General features: G+C 37.5%; 1 protein-coding gene across 2 annotated transcripts; it reads left to right on the top strand.

Moving 5' to 3' along the window:
• The first annotated feature begins 4,401 nt into the window (after window positions 1-4,401).
• On the top strand, window positions 4,402-19,533 carry LOC136825028 (serine/threonine-protein kinase Nek3-like). 2 transcript variants are annotated; one of them, XM_067081055.1, is made up of 6 exons: window positions 4,402-4,564; window positions 6,232-6,408; window positions 8,449-8,655; window positions 11,711-11,911; window positions 14,137-14,276; window positions 16,705-19,533. In XM_067081055.1, exons 2-6 carry the CDS (start codon window positions 6,259-6,261, stop codon window positions 18,305-18,307), a joined length of 2,301 nt encoding a protein of 766 aa, XP_066937156.1. In that variant the 5' UTR covers window positions 4,402-4,564; window positions 6,232-6,258; the 3' UTR covers window positions 18,308-19,533. The 2 variants fall into 2 exon arrangements, with proteins under 2 accessions (XP_066937156.1, XP_066937157.1); XM_067081056.1 differs by having other exon boundaries at window positions 6,219-6,408.
• Window positions 19,534-20,493: the final 960 nt, after the last annotated feature.

Here is a 20,493-nt window from a genome sequence, read left to right as displayed (position 1 = left end):
GCTTGGATGGACCACCGTGAATACCAAGCATTTCTAGGGCATATACTTCAATGATAATTGTAGTCATCTCTTTTCAGCCTTTGCTGTTGTTATCGTTTAACCTTCCTGTTTGCAATTGATTAAGTATGGTTATATATATATATATATATATATTATATATATATATATATATATATATATATATATATATATATATATATATATATATATATACTACATTTTATATTTACTGATGAATTTTTCTTGTCCTTCCAGTGGTTTTAAAGCTCTGCTGAAGTTTCCGTTCTGTGTCCTGGCGTCGTATTATATATAAGTGACGATACGCAGAGATTTCGTTCTCTCATTGTCATATAACTTGTTAAACAGAGTTTGAAGAATATTGTCTTTTTTTTCAATAAATGGTATATCATCTGGGTGTTACTTTGTTTCAGGATAAGGTTATCCGGCGATTATAATAATTGGGGTTATCTGGCTACGTTTTCCCTGCGTATAAAAAAAGATTTTTGGACGTTAGTTAATGACAAGAAAGCGAAACGTATTTTATTTCACTCATGCATCTCTTACTAATTTCTCTTTTTTAGTTTTCCATCTCTCTATTCTGTCAAGATACACTACACGTTCTCCTCATTTGACTATCTGTTTCTCCGCATTGATTTCGTCATTATTATAAGCTTTCCTTTATTCTTCCTATTCATTAATGTTAGCTTATCTGAGTATAAGGTTAATTAAAAAAAAGTCCAGAGAAATCGAGATTTCTGTCACAAATCAAGTTAGCCTTCCGCGCGTCTTCTCATCTAAAAGATGAGATAACGAGTTCGTTTAATACTGTACCAGAATGAGCTTAATCTGGTATGTCTTGCAATTCCAGCGGTATCGAATATTAGTTTCCTTGAAATTGCTTCAGCGGTCTGATTAAAATATATTTTGATATTAAAACGGTTGGGGTCGGAGGCAGTGTTTAGGATGACAACCACAGCGGGAATGGTTGAGTTATGCCACTCAATGGCTCTCTCCCAACAGACTCTGGTACGCTCTCTCTCTCTCTCTCTCTCTCTCTCTCTCTCTCTCTCTCTCTCTCTCGAAGCAGAACGTCACCACCAGGAAAACTTGGACATTATTATTTATTCATAAAACCTTACGCTAATCAAAGTTTGGAATGTATCCAGAATAAATTTAATAGAATGTCAGATATAATGAAATGATAGAAATATGTTATACATGAGATATGTGCATTGAGCATTGCGCTGTATAACAATGATAGAAAAAAATACATTAGCATTATATTTATTTATAGAATAGAAGGAATGTTAAGTCATTTCTGGTTGTTTATTTTGGTCAAGAAATGATTTGTCCATTCTTGTATATGAGAATAGGAACCAGTGAAAGAAAATTCATAATTCATTATGCAAGCTGAGTGGCTTTAGTGGAGAGAGAGTAAAGCGTTTCACTGGATGAGGTTTCGAGAGGATTTCCTTCGCCGGGGCGAGTGGCGTCGCCCTGTAAACCGGCGTCTCGGTGGCTTGGGCCAGTGGATGGCTTGCGGTGGGGATCACTGCTGCGGAACTGTCTATGTTGAGTGGGTGTCCGCACTAAGCTCGGCATCAATATGGGCGCCCTTGGGGAGCCATGGGGCGTCCAGGTTGTCTAAGGAGGTGTGAACCGGGCCAGGGGGGAAACCCAACAGCCAAAAGCACCCATGTCGACCAGTAGTGGGATCGCGCCCGTGAGTGGCCAGCCCGTAGCAGCCTCACCAACACAGGTGGACCTGGTCCTTTTTATATATATATTATTGGCCTCTTTTTTTTTTTTAATACAAACCAGATCACCTAGATGCACAGATGGCTGGAAATTCGTGGTTTCGATGCCTTAATCGTAACGGAGACCCAAGACTTTCAAAAATGTCTTATGATGTCTCCTGCGTAAGGGGTTCGTGTCGCCAATGCACCTCACGCGGCGCACTGTAAGCATTACTCAAGGGTTCCCTGCAGCTTCCCTTCGATGTTTCATAGTGCAACTCCTATTTTACTTTAGAGGTGATATGTGGTTCTCGGTACCTCGCGATTGTGTTTACCTTAACAACCCCAGCAAAGTTAACAAATTATCAGCTCCTATCAGAGTCCTTCATATAAATTAGTGCTGCATTCTGTTGTACTTTAATTTTCTGATCAACTAAATTCTCTTCTAATTACTTATCACGTCTTCAAAAATGCTCTCTGAGAGTGATATATACTGTAAGACGGTCATCTTATAAAGAAAGCACTTATTTCATCCTAATAAGTTGACACTGTTATCCCAAGTTTCTTTTCGCACCGGCCGGGACAGCCAAGACTCTGGACAGATGAGTAATCCAGTATGTACGGTAAGCCTACACTAGTACTATAGAATTAGGCATTAATCTGGCACATAACAGTGTGATGTTTACTATCTCAATTGTAACAGTTATGGCTCTGAAGTAGCATTCAGAAGAGCGGTAGCCATTTTCCAAGTACTTGAGACAGGATTTTATATTTCGCAAAAGCATTCTTCTAGGCTACCGGGTCTGGTAAAAAACTTACAGCCATGTCCGTCTTGATAAAAACAGCATATCAAATTAGATTTCCTGGATGTACCCTTAACATTAGTTAGACTGAAAGCACTGCGCGATGCATTAACATAGAGAGTACTTATCGTCTTTCTGTTTTGAACTTCGCTAACGTTAACAGTCTTAGATGATGATGGCTCACGATTATTTATAGCATTTATTTTTAAATTTGTGATTAGCTTTTTAATATCTAGTACCATTTGATCTACAGTAAGAGCAAAGTTGCCATTTTTCTGGAACAACTCTTTCAAAGTTTCTTCAAATAAGCATTTAAGAAAAAATGTCTTTTCATTTGGTACGATGTTCTTCGTCCTGTTCAAAGCTTCTATATTGTTCCACCGGGGCAAGAAATCAGTGAATTGTTCTGCTTGATACTTAGGACGTGGCTTACTTTATAGTTGGTATCTCCATTCTAACTCACTGTTGTTAGTGCGAGTTTCAAATAGGTTTACAGCTATAGGAAAATTGGCTGGTGTTACAGGTAAACCTTCAATGAGTTTGCGAGCTTTATCCTGAAGATAGGTGCTTCACATAGTAAAAGTAACTACAACATCAATACTTTAACCATCGTGTACCCAAAGCTTAATGATTTTAATTGTATTTCTAACAATATTCCGAGTTTACTGCACATAGAAAGGAACTTATTTGATCCAAGATCTGGAGATTGATATAAGTTAGAGTCCACTTAAAAAAAACAAATATCATTGATGCCCCCTTTTGGGAAGAATCGCAGATGACTTGTGATTGACAACTAAGGAAAATATGTTCTCTGTCAAACTAGTTACAAAGCATTCATGTTCATTAGTCTTTTAGTTGCTTGAAAAGGATCGAAGCGAATTATTTTCTTATAGGAATCCCGCCTCTTGGGAGTTGTTAGATTTGGTTTCTGTTGTACTCCCAAGCGGGACCCGAGGGAAAACCTTTAAGGTAGTGTTTTATAAACATAAATGAAAATAGACATCTGTCCAGAAGATCTGCGAGGACACTATATAAATAGAAAATGTCAAGAACAGCCTAATTTTCCACTCTGTCGGTCAGCTAGAGTCTGGAGGTACACACCAGAACTCTAATCCGTTTACACCACTTACCGTAGGGAAAGAGCCTGTATTGTACTGGCATAATGCAGGTTTAATCTAAACCAGTAAGTCGAGTTAATTTAAACTTTTTGCTGGCAAGGGGCAGGAACCACCGAATGATGAAGAATTCTGTAGTTAGACAAAATGTTCTAAGAAAATCTTCACAAACAAGGTCTTGTCTCCAGCTGTCCAGCAAACTTATTAGTCATATGATGAAAAACGGAACAACGGTACATCAGTAACTACGCTTCCTGGTCAGTTCAGTCCCTGGGTATATCCAGGACAGTTGTCCTCGTCTGAAGGTCAACCTCAACTGTACAGACAATTTTATGGTTTTATGCTCCTACATCTTTGATTTATTAGGAGTTATTAATTGTGTAAAACCGATTCTGCTTGGTAAATCCTGTTTCTGTTGGTTGCTTTAGAATGTCTTTCCTCTTGGCAGCACTTTGTTTCCATTATTTATAACTTTTTAATTCCCGTGAGAGAAACTACACAGATAAATAAAGGTTATATTTGGGAATGTGGATGGTGTTTAGAGATAATAAAAGATTTTAGGCTAAAATCTGAAACTGTAAAGAATGAAAAACTGAAAACTAAGCAATGTACTATAATGTTCAGCTTGATAACAATGGAAAAGCACAGAAATAAAACATTCAACAAATGATGAGGAGGCGCCGTTACAGAGGCAACGCTCTTCATCAGCTGATGTGAGTTATGTGCAGATGTGTCTGGTCAATATTTGGGCCAATCACAAGCGAGATGCTTCCGAAGGTTCGACCAATCAAGTGAATGGACTGTTTAAAGCCATGTTTAAAGGCCTGCACATCGGTTGTCACTCAAACTAGTGCGTTTTGCAGTTAACAAGTTTCGAAAGAATTTGTTATTGATGCTGATAACTATCACAGTAAGGTTACGAGATTTTTTTTTCTGTTATTACAGTTTTAGTTTTATTGATGTTTGTTTTTGGATTATAGAAAGATATTATCAGCATTTTCGTGTTTGCAGAATTCACTGTGGTTGGTGTCGGAGTGAAGTGGCCCCTTTTTTATGAAAATATTCGTTGATAAAAGTGGGGAATGCAGGTTAGGTACAGCTAATCTTTATGCATGAATGTCGAATGCCAAGGCTGTGATAGTTTTAAACAAAAGGTTATAAACAGGATGCCTACCGGTAGTCTATTTAAAACTAACATGGCTTACTTCTTGGTTAAGTGTCGCAGTTGAATAGCCAGTATGGGCAGTACTAAGCTAACCTGATAAATTCAGTAAATAGCCTAAAGCTATTAGGCTAGGTACTGAACTATCACTATTATTAGTATTTAAAATCGGGGTAAAACTGAAGACTACTAGCTTAACGCGACCTAGTTCTTGCCAATCCTCGACCGTAATATTTAGGCTACAGCCTTTTGCTCACGTTTTTGTTTTTTATGCCTTTTGTTTGTGTATATGATTTATACAGTCTTTTGTGGTTCTCTTACACAGCATATTGGTGTGCACAACAAATAAAAATCTGTTGCTATATTTTAGTATGTTTTGACTCGATAGTTGTCGAGTAACCCCAGGACAGAACATACATAGGTAGGCTAAGTGCTTTTGTAAATGTTTCTGAACACAGAACAACTCTTATTCTTATAAGAAAGAGACGACAGCAGTAAGAAAAAAAGGAGCAAATTACTTTTTATGAAGCAGAGGAGAGAGTGGATAACAGTCTCGGTCCAAACTTCAGAACATATGCAAATATATACTGGAGAGGAAAGAATGAAGTTCCTGTACAGCAAATAAAGATTTCAGTGTGAAAGGGTCTCATATGAGACTGTTATCAGGATCAGCCCTCAAATCCCAAGTAGCACCAGATATGTCAAGACAACAAAACAGTAAAGCAAAATCTACAAACTGTCATAATATTAGACACCTTCCCGAAATGGAGGTGCACCAATGGCAGTTGTTAGTACAGTGTCTTTCACTCTGTAAGTCTTATTCAGGATCTTATTATATATCTAATTTTATGCTTTTATACCATCAGTGACCTTGGTATTTGTGGTGTATAAACAAAACCTCTGTGGGGTCACTGATCCTGGTAGTTGTGATGTTGGATAACTTACAATCAGTCAGTCAGTCTTCATCCAAGATAAACATATTGTAGTTCTTTAGGACATTTGCATCATGGTGTATTTTATAATGTACTGTACACATTGGACTTAATTGCCTCATGGGTCTTGTCCATCATATATCTGAGTTATTTTTATGCATGTTTATTCAAGACAGAGGTCTTGTAATTCATAGTGAATTTGTTTTGAATTACTTCAGCTCATGTGTGTGTAACACAGTATTTTGATGTTTTATTTTTTATTTTATAAGATGAATAACTTTTTGGGTTTTTCTTCTGGGGCACTGTGCAATAATGACACCATTCATGTTCATTAGTATATGATGAGGCTGTATCTTCCAATGTCAGATTAAGGGTACAGTAGTTCATATTTTCATACAATAGGCCTGTGTAGAATTGATTCTGTTTATCATGTAGTGAACCTGTTGTGATACCATGTTCATTATTATTAGTCTTTTCATTCAGTGAGATTTCTGAGATCATTTGGCAACCATGGGTCCAAAATTAGAGGACTTTGAAGTGTTGTCAACAATTGGAAGTGGTTCCCATGGCACTGTCAGGAAGGTCTGTCGTCGACAGGATGGACAAGTATTAGTATGGAAGGAGCTGAATTATGGCTCCATGAGTGAATCTGAAAAGCAGGTGAGGTATTAAAAGTATGAAATGATATTTTTGTAGTTTGAATTTGCCATGTCAGTATTGGCATTCAGTATATTTTACTTCCTAATACTGTACAGTAGTGTAACACTTGACTTTTTATATAAAGACCATTGCCTTTCATGCTGTAGTACTCCTCAGCATGGGCTGGAATTAGTTTTTGGAACTTGGTCACAAGGTAGTTAACTTGCTAACCTGGTGAATGGGGAGAACTCTCCATTCACATGCCAATGCCAAGCCCTTTTCTTTAGCTGCTGTTGAAGGCATCTTATAAAAAGTGAACAAAGAAGGTTTGAAGGACAAAGGTGAGTGTGCGGTTGCATTATGTCCTCCATCATTATTATTATTATTATTATTATTATTACAGTATTCAGAAGATGAACCCAGTTCAATAGAAACAAGCCCACAGGGGCCATTGACTTGAAATTCAAGCTTCCGAAGAATATGGTGTTCATAAGGAAGAAGTAGATTTCACAATTTGGCATCCTATCATAGAGCTTTGGTTCATATGGGGGCCAGATGGTAAAGCTATTATCGAATCAATCAATTTATGATTGCCCCCAATACTAGCTGCCCTCTGACCTGTGCTGCTATATCTTTAGGGCAGCATTTGGTTCTTCAAAGTTTTCCCAGAGTGAGAGTTCAGATACATCTCTCTGGCTCAGGGCCTCACCATTCTTGAATCCTTATGCCAAATTGTAAAGGAGGTTACAGGAGTCGCAACTGTGACCAGGAGCATGGCTTTTCTGGCTAGAGATTCAGCTTGCTAATCACTGGTGAGAACTATCCTCCTACCCAAGGAATGAGTCCCCTACATCAGTGATATGGTTTTTATTACAGTAGAAACAAATTGCAAATTTTAAAAGTAATTTGTATTTTTATTAGGTCTATAAACAAAGCATTTTATCATAATCCCATTGTAACAACCCCTCATAGTTCCTAATGCCGAAGGATAGTGTGCCATGTGATGGCAAGGAATTGGGAGTTCCTCTCGCTCAGCAACCTACAACCAGCTACCTACCCTGTTACCAAGTTTCAGTGACTAATTCCAGCTTTTGCTGAGGAATAATCCTATGTAAGAGACTGGTTTGTATATTTAGGGAAAATACTGATCATTCTTACTGTTAACTGAATATTAATTTAAAATGAATATAGTACATGGCACAGAATAGTATTTTTTATCAATATTTGCACAGGCTATTTAAATGGGATTATTATTATTATTACGTTGTTTAACCAGATCACTGAGCTAATTTATTTAGCTCTCACTGTGCTGGCCTGAAGGATTTGTCTTTTTCAGTAGTGAATTTTCTTTAATAAGTTACAGCTTTTTAAAAATTTTATAATTGAGTTAATTGAAAATGATGGAGATTCTAACAAAACTTTGTTAATTGATTTGTTTCTAAAAGTTGATAATTGTTGTTGATTATACTGTATTTTTGACATTCACATAAAAAATGTTTAACTTAGTGTTGCTCTTCATTCAAGTAGGGTGTTCATTATATTTCCATAAGTCAAACGAGTGACTAATTTTAGTCGGTATTAACTGTGTGTGTTGTTGGTTTGATATGATGAATTCCATATTCCAACTCTGGGCTTGATGTATTTTAATTTGTTACTGTCAGGTTCATTACTCCATATATTATGCCATATATTGGTTGCATTGGGTTTTAGGGATGTTATGTAATCACTTAAAGGAATATCTGAATGTGATCCATCATAGTGGTTCAGCTTTGGCAGCTTTTTTGATGTCTTCATTTCCTTTAGTGCCTACACGGGAAGGAATACAAAGTGTTTCTACAGTTTTACAGTCTTCATATACTTTGTGAAAAGAAAATGTAATGTTTTGTGTGTGTATTTTTTAGATCATAATTTTGTGAAGAGAATTTATGAAAGATCTTGGATGCTATGGGCCATTTTTCAGGTTCAGTTTTTTGGTTAGTGAACTTGTGTTAATTTCAGGTCCTTGTATTAATTTTTAGATATTAAATTCTTTGATTGCACTGTAATTATTGTACCTTTCAGGGTCTTGTGACAGAGGTAAATTTGTTACGTGAGTTGAGGCACCCAAATGTTGTGAAATTTCTTCATCATATTGTTGAAAGAAAAAACACCACATTATATATCTTGATGGAGCATTGTCCCGGAGGTGATCTTAAACGCCTCATCACCAAATGTCGACAAACTTCAACTTTTCTTGAAGAAGGTTTCATTTGGAGAGTCCTTAAACAGGTAAGATTCTTTTATTTTTTATTTGTTCCCTTTTTCATTTATATGGATATGTCTGACAAAAGCTGTTTTGGTCAAAGAAGCTTAGTGACAAAGTAATTAACTAACAGAAGGTGAGTAACGGCATGGGGAACTGAGCAACTCACTGGACTGTCAGTTTCACTTTGTTTTGGTTGCACTGCTGTAAACATGTCTGCACTCTGCTTGACTAACAATGGTTGTGGTTGTTGAAGCAATTTCTACTGCTCCAGAGTGTCTGTCCACTACTTTGGCTTGTAATTTGATTTTTGGTGCGACTGTGGTAAGAATGACGGTACCTGACTCTGCTCTTGTTTGAAAGATAAAACTACATAGGTGTCCTGGTGTGACCTTGCATGTGTCAGGTTTTTGTCAGTGTTGATTGTTGATCCTTATTCTACTCTTGTCAGCTGCATAGAATGGGTGTCTTGATTGGCTGCTTAGTGGAAGAAGTACAGGTCCAAGGGGAAGAAGCTGAAGAGGGGCATGTTGGTGTCTTTTAAGGTGACTAAACCACTGCTTTCTCTTTTAGGCCTTCAACAAACATCCAAAATGGTGACCTCTGCTTTTGTCAGTTTGATGGTGTCAGTCTGTTCTCTCCTAACTTGACCTAGAAGGGATTGTGCAGACCAGATGGTGACAGACCTAGCTACTCCCTGTGCAGGACCGTGGACATTGTAATGACTGCGCCTGCCACTTCCATTGACCCTTCTTTTCCTTCCTTTCCTGGTCATGGAGTAGCTGCTTTAAAGCATTTTTCAAGGTGAAGGGGTGAAGGTGCTTTGGGTTTCTCTTGGGCTTGGTGGATGCTGCTGTTTTGGGAGTATCCTCTCTAATTGAGACTGCTGTTTTCTATGTTTCCGTTATTACTGATATTCCTGTTGCTGCTGCAGCAGCTTCAACTGTAACTCCTGCTCCTTTAGGTGAGCCTTGGGGAAGCTGTAGATTGTCTCTGGACTGGCAACAGAGTAGGGAAAAATTGTCTGGAAGACAGCCCTTTGCAATAAGTGTAATGTCTTCTTGTAAATGTCCCTCTCATGCTAAAAGTGACAATGATCTCTGCACCTGTTTGTGGGGACAGGTGGCTGTGGATGGAGGAGGTGGATAAGTTTATAGGCTTGCTTATGACTGGTCACTGGTGCATGAGCCTGCTTGTACCTGGTCGCTGTCTCTGTTTTCTCTGGAGTGGGCGACTAACCTTGGACTATCAACCATCCTTGGTTTATGGAGACAGTTCAGTACATCCCAGGAAATGCTTGTGACAGGTCCTCTGACTTAATGGTTAACAAATCGTTTGAGAGAAAAGCTTTTCTTCCAGGACTGTGCTGGAGAAGGCTGGTTACCTCCATTGTTCCTCTGTGAACATGTACCAAGGAAAGTGGGCCATCTTCTGTGATTGGTGTCTTAGAAGGGGTCTCTCTCCAGTTGCAATATCTGTTCAGCACGTTACTGACCTCTTAGTATACCTTCATTAGGACTTGCTCCTCTGTCTTTGCAGTAAATGGCTGTCTCTCAGCTTGAAGCCAGGTACAGTATATAGATTGAATGATATGGATCTCGCTTTGTTGGTAGAGTTGTCCATGATGAGTTTTGAGTTGTTTTGTTCTCCTAGGTAGGATGTGATTTGTTTTCTGCAGCCTAACCCAGGTGATGTTTGAGCCCTTGGGGGAAGCCTTGGATTGGGAGCTGATGCTCAAGATTGTTTTCCTGCTAGCCTTAGCCTTGGCAAAGCATTCTGGGAGTTACATGGCTTGTTATGTCTAGTCTGGTACTTGGAAGGTTGTGGATCTGTCTTGTTCTTGTTTGTTCCTGAATTTGTGAGGAAAACTTGGAACATGTTGGTCTTTGACAAGAAATACGAGAGTTTCTAAATCTACTTTGATCTACTTCCTCTTGGGATTTGTTGGCAGTGACCCGGATTAGATGTATTTGTGCCAGGTGCAAGCCTTAATGTATTATCTTAAAAGGACCCAACCTCGTGGGCCAGAGTTTTGACGACTTTACGTTAGTACTGGCTAGGTGTCTACGAATATCCTTTCTTTCTGGCTTTGTAAATTGATCAACTGAGCTCATGACTCCTCAAGGATGGACAATGGTCATACAGTCTAGGTGAGAGCTCACAAAGTTGGGCATGGGACAGTCCCTAACCTTTTGTAAGAACTTCTCAGTATTTCAGCTAATGAGGGCAAGGGTCTGGAAATGTCAGACTACTTTCATCTCATTCTGTCTGCGGGATGTTGCCCACACGTACCCTGACACCTCCTCAGGACCTGTTGTGGCTGCTCGACATGTTGAGTAGCCACCCGAGCTCCATTCAGACTGAAAAGTATCTTGCCTGAGTACTTCCTTGAGTGTAAGTCTGAGGATAACTGATAAGGGATAGGTCCTTTTATTCTTCCTTCTCATCTCCTTATGCAAGCAGCAGGTCAGGCTGAGTGCCTGCTGGATTGGGATATGGTTGGTTTCAACTTTGTCAGTTGGTAGAGATAACCTCTCGCCTAAAGAGTGAGCATTCTTTATAAAAGGCAGTGGTTTATATTTCTTGCAGGAACACATAACATAAAATAAGGTAATTTGTATCTTTTCTAAGTACACAAACCAGAGCCTTTTATGATATTTTTCATTTCATCCACCTGACTTTATCCCTAATGCTGGAGAAAAAATTGCTCTGTGACAGCAGGTATTCCCCTAATCACTCCCTTGACCATCAACTAAGTACCTTGCTAATATAGGCTGCTGTCTTAAAATTCATGACTCTCATATACCTGACCCATTAGTAAGGATAGCTTACAATATTTATGCTGTTAAACAGCAAAATGCTAAGTTATCTTGTGTTTTAGAATGTGAGTGCTACATATTTTCTGACCTAATTTAATTGCCTAGGATAGATTTTGTATGTATTTTTTGGGAGGGCAGTGAAAATGTAATGTTTCTTTCCTGTTGCATTGTAGTTGAAGATAATTTTAGTGTCATTGTTAGAATAGAATACATTATAATTTTTTTGTTGGTTATATTTTACAGTTAATAGTATGTCTTGCAGGTGTGTGAGGTCTTAAAGGTATGTCATTCACGAGACCTTCATGGTGGTCGAATAATTCTACATCGAGACATCAAGCCAGCTAATGTGTTTCTGGATGCTGAAGGCAATGTAAAACTTGGTGATTTCGGGTTGGCCAGGACTCTAAACTCAGAAGCTAGTTTTGCCACAACTTTTGTTGGGACACCTTACTATATGAGTCCAGTAAGTTCTTTTATCTCATCCTCTCAAATTCTGCAAAAGATCTTAGAAATTAAACATATTTCTCTCTCTCTCTCTCTCTCTTTCTCATGCACTCTAGCTGATATTTTTGAAAAAGTATCTCTTTTGAAGTGTATTAAAATTTTTAACTTGATATTTTACATATTTTTTATTTACATTTATTACATCAAATTTGAGTTATGATATGCTCATTTACATTCTTATTTACATTTCCTTCATGAATTTTTCTGAAACTTAAGGAATGTGCTTTAGTTTTCTAAATAAAATTCCATCCATCTACTCTTTTGCTGATATGTTACATCTGAAATAGTATGAATTACTACTAATATTTTAGGAAGTAGGGTAAATCCATATATGACAACCGATAGTTTTTGATAGCCTGAGTGAAATTTTATCTTTATTAAAAATAGATAATGTGCTGTATTTTGTTGAAATACTGGGTTAAAGTATTTAAAAAATATAATTTGTTCTTAAAGGAATACAAACCAGAGCCTTTTATGTAGGAGTGTTCCTGAGTGGCAAGCTGAAATTGGTGGTAGAACTTGGCTAACAAGGTGTTAGGTGGGTAAGTGGGGTTTCCTCTCCCACACCTGCCATTATCAAGCAAATTTTCTTTGCAAGTGTTGAGTGAGGACATCTTGCTGAGCTCCTGCTTACTGCTATATTGAAAATTTTCCTTCTTACTAATATATGGTAAATTTTTTTTGTTTACATCTCTGGTGTGTGTATAAAAATGAACAATGAAGGTGTCAAGGACGTGTGCAATTTTGTGGTCATTTCATGTTTTCTGTGTGTGTGGATTCCACCAACATTGTTTCTTTTGCACGGATAGGACTGGTGGTCCTGATCTTTCAAGCAAGGATTGTTTGAGATGGTCCTTTATGCAGTGATGAGCCTTAGGAAGAAGAGGAGACAGTCTAAAATGCATTCACAAATGTCATCAGGAGGGAATACTTCCCTTTTTTTCACCACTGAAACTTTATGGGTTCATGCTCCCAGACTCCCCCCACCCCTTCAAAAGTCTCTGTTCCTTCGATGCATGCACCTCTGGCCTTTTCCAAGAGGGTTACACTGGAAAAAGGGTGACCAGCATGTGCTGTCCTCTGGTGCCAAGTCAAATGCGAGTGTTGGGTTCTCTCCAGTTGAGATCCAGACCTGCATGCATTGTCACCTATCCTTACCATGTTGGCTGCTCCTGGGATGACATTGCATGAATACTTGAATACTTTCTGTATCTGTTTGCTTTGGCTGCACTCACTAAGAAGCTTAACCCTGTTGAGCCTCAGGTAGTGGTTGTCCTACACATGGGAGATGCCCCTGTGGTGTCAGCTGTGGCTTATACTTTGCTGGCATCTGCATTCCTTTTCCTTGACCATTTCTCCTACACCATTAGAAGAGAATAAGACATGGTTCAGGAAGGAGTAAGGTGAGGAATCATGGTTGTGCTTGTTCTTTCTCCTCATTGTTGTTGAGCTTTTCCTCTTCTTCCTTCTTGTCTTCTTCTGCCTCTTTGTCTCTCAAGAGGAAGAAGAGAAAGAAGTCCTCTCACAAGAGGCCCAAACAGACTCCTCCAGAGTCCCCGAATACTTTGGTTCTATCAGCAGAGGTGAAGGGGATACTGGAGAAGCATGTGCTAGAAATAGGGGGTTTCCCCTCATTCACCCACCCACCTACCACCAATTAACTACCCTTTGCCAAGTTTCAATGATTGATTCTAGCTTGCCACTGAGGAATAAGCCAACATAAAAGTTTTTGGTTTATATACTTAGAAAATTTGTAAGAATCTGTGATATTTAGAAAAAATTGTGAATCTTAATAAATTGTAGCTTTTGCTGTTCAAGTGCCTATTATACTGTATATATTATTTTCATAATTTCATAACCTTTTGCAGTTCCTAGGGGCTTCAAAACTTTTATGTGGCCAATGTCACTGACTGTTAATGGGTTTTGTAATATTTTTCTTGTGTTGCTGGTTATGAATATATTTCTCATGGTATAGTGATGTGTAGTGTTTGTGGGATAATTTTGAGGCTATTTATTTGGACTTTCATTTTAGTATGTTCATAAATGGAGAAACGTCAGCATGACAAGTTATGCAGATGTCACCATTCACAGTCATCAGAATCTAAAAGATTGACATTTGTAAGACTGCAAGCGATATCATCCAAATCTGTGTTAAGTTTCCTTAAAAGGTGTTTTCCATTGCAGGAAGTAATCAGTGGACAGGAATATAATGAAAAGTCAGATATGTGGTCTCTTGGATGTCTCATTTATGAATTGTGTGCTTTGCACACACCATTTGAAGCAACAACTCATAGGCAGCTTGCAGCTAAAATCAAGGAAGCAAGGTTAGTGTGAATTGCTTACTTTGTTGAATGCATTAGCAGGAGAGATTTTTGACAACTCAAGCTCTGTGCCAGTATTTTAATTCTTAAACTTAAGGATATTTTTTTAGATAAAATGCTGCCATCATTAATTCTGTAATGTAGTCATGTACACTGTTATCTTTTGTGGAATGTAATATTTGCCAACATAAAACACAACCCAGTTTTTGGGAGTATGTAGGAAAAAAAGGAGAATACCCCTTTTCCTTAATCTTCCCTAATATTCCCACTACGGGTGTAGGTCATTTTGAAATGACTTACATATAGTAATAGTATTCAAATCTTGCTGTAAACGAGAGGTAACTGTAAAACCTGTGTTTTTAGATGTGTTCAAAGTTTGCCCTTTCAAAAATATGTGTTTTGCTTAATGTTGTAATGAACACAAGCCTATCATACTATCTCTTGCTCTCTGTCTCTTTCTGTAGGATTCATATCTGATCTTGATATTCTAGTCTTGTTCAGGATATCTTCCAGCATTATTGTTATTTATGTAGTATGGAATACTGTACAAAGCAGTACGCTTCTTGCAGTACTTTAAAAATGCATGAAGGTTACGATCATGGTCTACAACTGCTTTTTCATGATTTTTACCATGACCATAATACCATAAAGTCACTTGCATTCACTTCAGTTTCTTCCAAGTCCTCTATCAGCTGATGCTTACTTCTTTGGAAAACTACATTAATAGGATGAAGCCTATTATTATCTTTGATTTCAGTTATCTCAAGGAAAACGCAAGACTTGCAACCTAATATTGTATTATAATGTTAGCCTTCTATTGATTCACATTCCAGGAAATACATTTCCATTCTTCTCCATACCTGAAGCTTAACTTTACCAACGGAATGAGTGCCAATTTGACCACAGAAATACAAGGTTGTGTCTGACGGAGAAACAGTATCCGTATCAAGATCACCAGTTGCAGCTTTGTACACATGTACAGGCAACACATTCGGGGCTGTCATAATTACCTGCAACAGTTACGCAATTGATATCACGATCAAAGCTACGTTTTTCCGACAGTTTTAACTGCAGACACTTCAGCTTAAAATGATTTAGCTTCTTACAGAAACTATATATGCTTTGCCATAGGCTGCACATTCTTTTTTCAACTTCTTATGATTTCATCCACAGAACTCACAATCTGTGATCCATCTAGTGTGTTTTCCAAACCTTTCATTATCTTTCCTCCCATGACATCTTCCTATTGCAAGAACACTGCCATCATTAATTCTGACAACTTCCTTTTGTTGAGCTGCAGATATCTCATTAGTGCGACAGATCTCCAAAGTACGCTCTAAAGTAAGGTTTTTCACTCTAAGGAGATGATCTCATACTCTGTTATCAGTCATTCTGAACATAATACAGTCACAAGAATCTGGTTGGGCGTAATATTATCAAATTCACACCTCAGAGCAAGGCTGTCACATATTACTCAAACAATTCTCCTGCTTCTATCCACAAAGGTAAAATGATAATGTTCAAAAGCTGTGTTCATCAAAGGCTGACAGTACTACTTCTCAGATGCATCCAGCACTGCTTTCAAATTATTTGCATCATGCTCAGAGAACTAAAAAGTATTATGGACTTTGTGTGCCTTGGGACCAATCACTGTTAACAACACTGCAACTTACACCTCTGGCCTCTTGTGTGCCTTTAGACCAATCACTGTTAACAACACTGCAACGTACACCTCTGGCCTCTTGTGTGCCTTTAGACCAATCACTGTTAACAACACTGCAACGTACACCTCTGGCCTCTTCTTGTTCAGTTCAGTTGCTGAAGTATAGCAGTACCATCTTTGTCACCACTCCTTCCAAAGCTGCATGCCATGCATATCAAAACTTGGAGGTGAAGGTACTGCATGACTTGTAGCCATCTTCACAGTAAAAAAATTGCTATTTGCAATACTCTAAGCCCAATGTCACTGCTACCATGTGATATTGCTTCAATAAAAGAATGTATTCCTCTTAAAGAGTATATTTACAGAAGTATAGATAGATACAGCAGCGGAGATGTCTTGTCTTATCCAGCAACTGGATGTCATGAATTTGAGACAAACCTTGGTTACTTAGGTTTGTTTATAACAACCAAACGACTATTATGTAGATAAACATTTTTAACATGAGCAACAGAAATGTTATTCACCTTAACAATTGTTACAGAGGTTTCATAGAGAAGATTTAGAATTTTAAAATAAAAAATTTGCCATGTTTAGGTTACCTATGTATTTTACTTGAATTTTCTCTTTTCTTTTCTGTTTGCTGTTACACATCTTTGATTTCTAAGCTCTTTTGTTCTTTTGATTTCCCATTCTTGTGTGGTGAGTGATCTAAATCTTTTATATGTTCTTAAATATATTTAAACTTATCCTTGGCTTTGTTTTTTTCAGTTATGAAAGCATACCAATGCATTACAGCAGTGATCTACAGAACATGTTGAGTCTCTTGTTGACTTATGAAGACTTTCTTCGTCCTACAGCACTTATGATAATTCATCATTCTGCTTTAAAAGCAAGAACATCAACCAAAGATGATGAAAACGATGACCCTCTGTGTCATTCTTTAAACCCATCAGTTCTGTTGAACTTAAGGAATAAGGACAAAACGTCAGAATCGATGGGAAGTAGCAAAGAAATGTCGGAAATCCAAACTCAAAATGAATCTCAAGTTCATAGAGATAGTAACTCATCATCTACTAAGTGTTCAGTTACTAATTGTACTCCTAGTGCTACAAATCAGTGTAAAATTAGTGATTCAAGTGTTCAGCTTCAGGAAGATAATCATGTGTCGTCTATGTCTGCAACTTACAATGTTAGCCATCTAGAGAGCAAAAAAAGTGATACTGTCAGCAACAGTAATGATGAGTATGAGGAAAAAACATTTGATGATATTAGCAAGTATTATGAAAAAATTTCTGAGACTGAGATGGTTTTAGAGGACTCAACTGAGCATATATATCGAACAGTCAAGGATGCAGCAAAGCCACTGCATATGATAAGCAGAAGTCCTGGTATCACAGAGTTAGATTTAGTCAAACCAGACTGTGCTTGCGGTGGTATGTCTCTAACCAAATGGCGGGAACGTGTCTTGGCACTGCGGGAAGCTGAGGCAGCAGTAAGAGAAAGGGAACTGGATGTAAGAGAGCGAGAAAGAGATGTAGTTCATCGGGAACACCGTGTGGCCACTATGGAAAGGGAAGCAAGGCAACATTTAGTGAGAGCCCAAATTTATCTCAAACAGTCACGTCATCGTAAGAATGCGGCTACTTCTCCTCACCGTCCACCTTCTGATTTGGACACCACGGTAAGTGCTGACATTGGGGATGAAGGTGTGCATACTGTTGCCAAGTTGGATCCTCTTCAGATAGAAAATCCTTTCCTCAAAATGAGAGGACTTCAGTCACAGGCAGAAAAACGAGTATCTTTTGAGGAAGGGAAGACTGCAAAATTTAAAAGCAATACTCTTGATAACCCAAAAAGCAGACGCAAAAGGGGTAACATATTTGGGCTAGTGGAACGTAATTCAGAGAATAAGAAGGACAGTAAGGAAATGGCAACAGAAGTAACTGAGCCAAAGCCAAGAATTCCTTTAAAGTCATTGTCAACTGATAATCAAACAAAACAGCAAAAGCAGAAGTCAAAGTTTGTCTCCCCACAGAATCAGGCAAAGCCCAGTACACCTTGTGAGGATGGTCTGCAGCAGGGTAGGAGTTCAAGGTCAGGTGCAAAAGTCACACCAAATAGTAATGTTGCCCCTGCCCTTCAACGACGAAGTCGAAGTTCTGAAAATCTTACAAGGAGGTTCTTAGAATCTCAGAAGAACAAAGAGAACATTCCATCTCAAGGAACTAAAGGGAAACAAGTTCCAGAGGTGAAAGAGTGTTTGAAAACTTGGAGAACAAGTAACAGAGGCCTTGAAAGGCTTGTTAAAAGAGATGGGTCTGGAAAGAAGGTCCAGAAAGTCCCTGTTATGCAGTTCTATAATGTTGTGTAATTTGAAGTATGTATTATTAATTTTAGTAATATGCTCAGGAAAGTGATTAGTTTTCATATAATAAACCACGATGATGTGGGTGGGAGAGAACTGTTTTTGTAATTGCTAATGAAAAAAATTTAGAGCCAAATTTTTTTACAAAAATCATTGGTGGCTCTCACATGGTGAGGGCATGAGTTGGTTTTAAAAATGCAGTGACTGAAAACATATGGCTTACTGCAAAATCAAAAGAATTTAGATAAGGGACTACATAATTTGCATTCAAAGAATGCTTTGAAGAATGATGTGAATGAATGAAAAATTAATAACTTTACCTCACCCATATGTTTCAATAATATATTTGTGATTTTTGATACATATTTGTAGAATTCTGCTAGTGAATTGATGTAACTTCACTGTATAATTAGTATTATGTACTGTTCGTTTTAAAAATGCTGAAAAGACCATTTACTTGTCAATGGAGTTTCCATAAGATAGAGCTTACTGAATGTAAAGTACAGGTAATTTACAGTCAGGTTTAGTACTTCATTGTTTGTGATTTTAGAATAACTTGCAGATAGACTTTTATTTTGTATTGCTGTATACTGTATTATGGTATAGTGACCCACATGTGACTTATAGTAGGTTGTCATTAGTCATTTTATGTATCTTTAGAGTAATATATTTAGTATTAGTAAGTAATGGTGTAATTTATTAACATGGTTAAGTACAATTCTAGAGAATACTGAATTTTATATAGTATACTGGTATTTTGCTACGATTCCAAAATGAGGAATTAGATTTCATGCTCTTAACTGTTAAATCAGTGAGCTCAACATTTAATTGAGAATTAAGACTTCCAATTGTTGGACTTACAAAAGTATGTGAAAAGTTTTAAGTTTCTAGTCTTGCAGAGTGCCAACATTCATCATTGCTGATATTTGTTCATTGATTGTTATAGAGTATTGCATTTGGTTTGATGTAATCATTGTTGACCAGGTTTAGCTTACAGCATCAAGCATTAGAATGTAAGACCAACATTTACCTTTATGATCCTTTTATTAACTAATTTTTTAAAAACTCATTAACAGTAATTATTTTGGATTACACAGTGACATCTTTATGAACATTGATGAAGTAAGGTTTGATTGTACTGTGTATTTTACAAATGTAAATTAGAAAGGAACATGTATTATTTTTACTTACATGTATTTAGATTTATAATCAAAATAACTTCCAGACTTTAATCCTATGTGTTTCATTAAACCACTGAGGCACATCCTGTGACTCCTAGGGGTCCTCAAAGAAATTTGTTATCAAATGAGAGCTAAAAGTTGGAGTAAGCTAAAGATGAAGAAGTTGGAGAAACCATGTACAGTGTGCTCTTCAAAGTGCACTGTGGTACTTCCTCACAAGGTAACTTAATAAGATTTTATTACTTGGATTTTTATTTTTGCTCTAGTAAAATTAACTAGGATTTTAATTTTCCTTCTCCATTTTCACTAATTTTTGTCTGGACATATGCACAGTTCTGCAAGAATTTTGGTTATATATTCCCTTTATGGGTCTTCCCAATATTTCAGCTTTCCCTTTTATGGGGTTAGATTTGTGACTTCTCTTTTGATCTTTTGTATTCGCTGTATTCCTGAGCTCCCATCAGAACAAGGTTGTCATCTGTTTGTCCCTGATTTCCTGGGGGCTTCCTGCAAGTTTCCATCTTGCTTCCATATATAATTCATTCTGACTGTTCATCATCCCTTCTCATCACATGGCCAAACCATCTTAATCTGAGATCTTAGCCTATTTTCCAGTTCTTGAGCACCGTGTCTCTCTACCACTTCTTCCATCATGATATGAACTAAATACGATACACTACATTTTAATTGAATATCAGCATTTTAACCTCAAAAGGAGGGCTGATTCATAGCATGGCAGGTCTATGAATGAATTGCTGGACGAATTTGATTCCGCCGAAAGAGTAATGTGCTTTACAAAAGAAATAAAATTGTATAAGTTTTAATCTATGATGAATTGAAAAATAAAAATTTCAGATTTACAGAATTTCAATATTTTAAAAACAAAATGTACTGAATGGGCTTTGTTGCCCCAGTGCAGACTTATTCACCTAAAGGTACCACCCGCTATCAGTCCACCCATCCAACCTACAACTGCACTCTGGCCGAACTTAAACATTCCAACACCACCTG

This window comes from Macrobrachium rosenbergii, chromosome 36, assembly GCF_040412425.1.
Source record: "Macrobrachium rosenbergii isolate ZJJX-2024 chromosome 36, ASM4041242v1, whole genome shotgun sequence".
In the NCBI taxonomy this organism is placed as follows: domain Eukaryota; kingdom Metazoa; phylum Arthropoda; class Malacostraca; order Decapoda; family Palaemonidae; genus Macrobrachium; species Macrobrachium rosenbergii.
Note: the sequence above shows the minus strand (reverse complement) of the source record. Positions and strands in the feature narration are given on the sequence as shown.